Source organism: Osmerus eperlanus, chromosome 2 (assembly GCF_963692335.1).
Source record: "Osmerus eperlanus chromosome 2, fOsmEpe2.1, whole genome shotgun sequence".
In the NCBI taxonomy this organism is placed as follows: Eukaryota; Metazoa; Chordata; class Actinopteri; order Osmeriformes; family Osmeridae; genus Osmerus; species Osmerus eperlanus.
The window spans coordinates 3,054,997-3,060,242 of NC_085019.1; the positions used below are offsets into that span (position 1 = coordinate 3,054,997).

The 5,246-nt window shown below is 39.5% G+C and overlaps 1 protein-coding gene and 1 non-coding gene across 2 annotated transcripts; one reads left to right on the top strand and one right to left on the bottom strand.

The window, feature by feature from the left end:
- The first annotated feature begins 957 nt into the window (after window positions 1–957).
- Window positions 958–1,029, top strand: trnac-gca (transfer RNA cysteine (anticodon GCA)). Its single transcript has one exon. It is a non-coding gene; the product is annotated as a tRNA-Cys (tRNA).
- Window positions 1,030–1,137: 108 nt separating this feature from the next.
- Window positions 1,138–4,213, bottom strand: arl5c (ADP-ribosylation factor-like 5C). Its single transcript, XM_062446845.1, has 6 exons — window positions 3,812–4,213; window positions 3,274–3,334; window positions 2,989–3,136; window positions 2,637–2,720; window positions 2,151–2,302; window positions 1,138–1,960 (listed from the first exon to the last, which is right to left on the bottom strand). Exons 1-6 carry the CDS (start codon window positions 3,855–3,857, stop codon window positions 1,912–1,914), a joined length of 540 nt encoding a protein of 179 aa, XP_062302829.1. The 5' UTR covers window positions 3,858–4,213; the 3' UTR covers window positions 1,138–1,911.
- Window positions 4,214–5,246: the final 1,033 nt, after the last annotated feature.

The window sequence follows — 5,246 nt, forward strand, 5'->3', positions numbered from 1 at the left end:
GTTTGCTGGGTAGGCCCTATTGTTTTGAAAATGGGTCTGGTAGACTGATAAAGCGAGTTTTACACGTCCTGTGGTTGACCACCATCTCTAGCACTACTTTAATCTCTAGATGTTTCATTACAAACTACTCCACATCAAAAGGCCAGGCAAGGAAACGGGTTAAGAAATGTCAGTTTAACTGTGACTGGGCTGGGCATTATAGCTGGAGTAGACACTTGGAGTTTGACATGCATTGAATATCAGTGTAGTGTAAACAGTTCAGTTTATATATCCAAACCACATAGCCTATAAAATGACCTAGAAGACTGGACAAATGATGGGCACAGAGCTTGTTGTGACTAACAAGCAATGTCACTTACTCAGTTCCACAGATTTCCCATGTTCTCCTTCTCCTTTAGCCTAAATAGTTTCACAGCATATGCTAGATTGAGGTTCAAATAGCGGGCCTAAACCATTTCCCGAGGGGAACCATGGTGAATCAGACTGGGTAGTCCAAAATGTTTGTAACCTAGCCTATATGTCAGAAATAAACGTTATCCTGGCCTACATTTACTGTATAAAGATACCGCATTTGGTTTGAGTTGTTGGGCTCATGAAATGTGCTAAGTTATAAGAAATAGCTAAAGTAATAGGTTATCAAATGCTAATACCGATTATTAAAATAGCTAGAGATATCTAGCACATAAGCTACAGACAATTAGCGAAAATGTTTCCCCCCCATTCTAACACTGCATTATGTTGAGCGCATGTCCCACTGGATTTCTGTTTTTTGTGTCCATCTAGCGGTAAAACCGTTGTCCTGCGACGTTAAGTATATATGCATTTTTTACATTCGCAAATAACAACCCCACTGCTGAAAATATGTCTAAACATGACTTTTCAACCACTATGAATAATATTAATATGACATTGTAGATTTATTGTTTATTAACAACTATTTCGACACTTTGCTATCACGGGGGTATAGCTCAGTGGTAGAGCATTTGACTGCAGATCAAGAGGTCCCCGGTTCAAATCCGGATGCCCCCTCTTTTATGTCAGGAGTAAACTATTATTTTTCATGAGAATGATGTTTATATAGCCTCCCTCTATCACAAATCCGGAGTTTTAAGTGAAGAAATACATTACACATCTCCATACGTTGACTTGCCCATGGAAGTATTTATTTAGTCTAAAATATTGTACACAATAAAATACATAATAGTAAAAAAATACAGGTCGAGACAGCTTTTTAAATTATATAACACTTGAAAAGATACATTGTCTTTTCTTATTTTAATACCATAATGCTTCTTTTGAGAATCAGAAATTACCCTTTCTCTTTTACTATAAATACTTCAAGTAATGTGTGCATTAATAGCTTAGAAGGCTGAGCACCGGTCAGATCAGCATTTCATCTGACATGGCTGTCCAATGGTTCATACGTGGAGACACAATTTTTCCAGGAAATATGAATATAATCAGATTATATACACATGTTGTAACCTTCCACTTCACAAAGGTGAGGCAAAAACATGTGTTAATAACCACACGAGCCATTCACATACTTTCAGGTATCAGGTAGTGCTTCACATGTAAACTTTATATAAATCTAAAACAGCCCCTCTTACACTTTCATTTTTTCTCTCTCTCTCATAAACACACACACTTACACCATAACAAAAGGTCCTGAAAGGTCCATCCAGGCCTCCTTCACTTGGACTTGGACCCTGATCACACTCCTGTAGCTGTGTAAGGCAGAGTGACATGGGGCCCCGTCCTGGGGCTCAGAGTGTCAGCAGCACTAAAGACAGTGGAGGTCCTGGTCCTGCTCTGGTCACTGTGGCTTCTACAATGTCTCAGAGTGTAGGTTGGAGCAGGCATAGCTGTCATGGTTCCACACAGGTATCGTCGAAGACACTGGAAGGAGCTCTAGCTGGCTAGTACACGTGACCTCATCCAGTCCAGACTGGCAGGTAGTCTGCAGATTGACAGAGAAAAGAGTCAGACAGAGATAATGACCTGACTGCCTAAAGAATATTTATCATATAATTACAGTAGGCTCAGGTGTATCAAACAGACCATTCCTGGTGTATATTTAGATCTCCATTAGCTGTTGACTTGGCCCTCCCTACTACTGTTCCTGACTGTTCAAGGTTATGAGCACTCACCCCTCTCCAGTGAGGGCACAGCAGGCCTGGACGTGCCAGGAATGAGCCGTTATGGAGCTGAGGGTGAGGCACTGGGAGATCTCTGCCACTGTCATTGAGTCCTGCATGTCTTGCTTGTTGGCCAGAACTAGAATGGCTGCATTCTGCAGATCCTACATTAAAAAAAAAAAAACAGAAGGAAGCGATTGGGTTATAACTTTTGGGCTGTGTTGTAACAACCTTCATGCGAAAGCATAGTCACTGAGCCAACAAGATACAAGCAACATTAGCAAAACACGTACGTGCCTGTTATGAGTCATCTTAAGAAACAGATCAAGATGGAAGTAGCAGGGTACAAAACAAGGGTTCTTGTCAATCTCACGTCATACACGGGAAAGATGAACAAACTAAGATTTGAACTACTTTATTAATACAAGGATTTTTGTCCTGCACTAGCTTGAAAATCAAGTGGTATTCCCTTCCCCTGAATCAGGGACGAGGTGTTACCTCATGAGCGAGCATGCGGTGCAGTTCTTCTTTGTTTAGAGTGAGGCGTTCACGGTCTGTACTGTCAATAACCAGGATGACAATCTGAGGGAAGACAGAAAACCAAGACTATAATCAACACACCGTTCAAAACAAAACGTCATCAGTGGCTCTCTGTTTAAGAAAGTTTATCTACTATGTCACAAATTATATAGAAAAGTACTGAAACACTTTAGTCAATCAATACAGAGAATGAATGACATGATTGCAAGTTAATAATTAGTTAAGATAATGTAATAGCTCTGCTTTTATTACATCATATAGCCTTTAGCTGAACGTCAAAGGGAAAATGAAAGCTGGTTCTGATGTGTACCTCAGTGTTGCAGTAGTAGGAGTTCCAACTTTCTCTTAGGCTTTCCTGGCCCCCGATGTCCCACACTAAGAAGCGGGTCTTACGTACAGAAATCTCCTCTACATTGCTGCCAATGGTGGGGGAGGTGTGAACCGCCTCTTTAGTCAAGCTGTGTGTGTGACAGGAGGACAGAAGTAAGAATAAACCACAGTCTGTCCGAAATGTAACTGGACTTACTTGCATTAGTGAAATTACTCATTCCAACATACTGAAACATGTATCTCAGGTAAGGAAAAACCGACTTACAACTGGTAGAGGATAGTGGTCTTCCCAGCATTGTCCAAACCCACAATGATAACTTTGTGTTCTGTGAGGCATAAAATGTACATAAATGGACAGTGATCACAATACATGTGAACTATGTACTGTACAACTAAATCATATATTTGATGAACAGTAAGTCCCAGGACGATTCCTTTATCTATAGGCTATTACATAAAGTTCACCTCTAAAAAAGGTAAAGATAATCGGCCGGCAAGACGGCCAGGGACACGTTATTGATAATGCTTATCTGAGACAACATAAATAGTACAAAGTTAGCTTTCTGAAACATTAAAGACACTATCAACCGGATGTCTTTCTCTGACATATAACATTCATGGATATTAGGCTACTGTAGAGGCTTTCTGTACATTTGTACAGTTAAAAGCAGTCAACCCTAAACAATAACAAACCGGCGATCAGCTTTAGCGTTTTCTTTTTCTATGGTACAGTACAAATAAGAACGTTGACAATTCACTATCAAAGTAAATGATAATGAAGGCATTGTGGAAACTCTCCTTACCTCTATCTCCGAAGACAGTCATCAACTTTGCGAAAAGGAGTCCCATTCTAGTAGTATAATTTACATAGAGCGATGAAGAAGCGCAAAAACAAAGCTGGGCTCCAAAGCTAGACGAGGCTAACTTGCTAGCTTACCAATGTTAGCAATACAACCCAGCTTCGGACTATTCTACTGAGCTACTTAGTATTTTGAAAGGCAGAGTGCACTATTAAGGTCAAAGTAACTTATTCTGCCGGATGTTTTCGATGTCTGAGTTGAAAATAACTAGGTACGACCGTTAGTCTCAGCTTTTCATCTTACATCTTAACCTACCCGTGAGTCGTGGAACACAGGGTGGCGCAAAGGAATGCCGACGATCTTACGTCAGAGGCTATGGTAGTTTCTACTGTAGCCTCGCCTACTCGTTTTATATTTCAGCGTTGTCCGATGGGGCGGTTTCACTTTCATACAATGTTCCATTGGCCAATAGGAGAAGACGCAACCTCCAAAAGTACCATGCTTTCCAAAACATATCTGTTAAAAAAAATCAGCTTGGCCTACGAAACCTTTGACGGATGAGACAACAAAACCCTCATCAACCACGCACAGACTTCAGCACTCGTCACACCAAAAATGGAGAGCGGAATTTTGTGAGGAAGTGATTGACTTCCAGTAAATGTATACAGATTGTCTTTCATTGTATTAGAGTATCAAAAGCGAAACGCAGATTTCAGGGATTCACAATTAACACTTCAATGGGGAGTTTTGTTTGGCTCAGGAACTTATTTCTGGGAAATCCTAGTAGTAGCCTAAAATAAACTTTTATTTGCCTCTTAAAGTATGTGGTTATCGTTATCATATTGATTGTGTAGGCCTATATACTGTATGTTAACCTCACAGCCCTCCCTGGGCATACGATATAAAAAATTATATTTGGTCTCATTGCTTGTTTTAACTGTCATCTGCACCTGATGATTAAATCTGTATTTAAGCGTCTGTTGCCTAAAATTGAAATTCTTATTCTTATTTCTGTATGTACGGATGATGGAGCACATAGAAACGCCAGAAAAACGTCTAGTGTTTGAGTGTATATTTCTATGGTTTGAGAAGGCCAAGATTACTTCACAAACTGTTACTGTACTTTCAGGCCAAATAATAATGCAGCACAAAAACTTTATCTGGTATAAACCACATCCTTCGGACGAGGTCAATGTTTTTGACCTCGATAACAAGATAAGAGTAAGATGTTGAGCTCAATGTTCTTATCAAACGACTGTCAATTTAATACTCAGAAGTGTTTTTTTCTGATTAAATTTTTAATTAAAATACGAATTTATCCACAGATTAAAAATGAAAGGCAGAAAAAGCAAAATGTAGCTACAATTAGGCACCAATGATACATGTTCTTTCATCTTTTTAACAATTGCGATAACGCAACAATAACATTATTTACTGA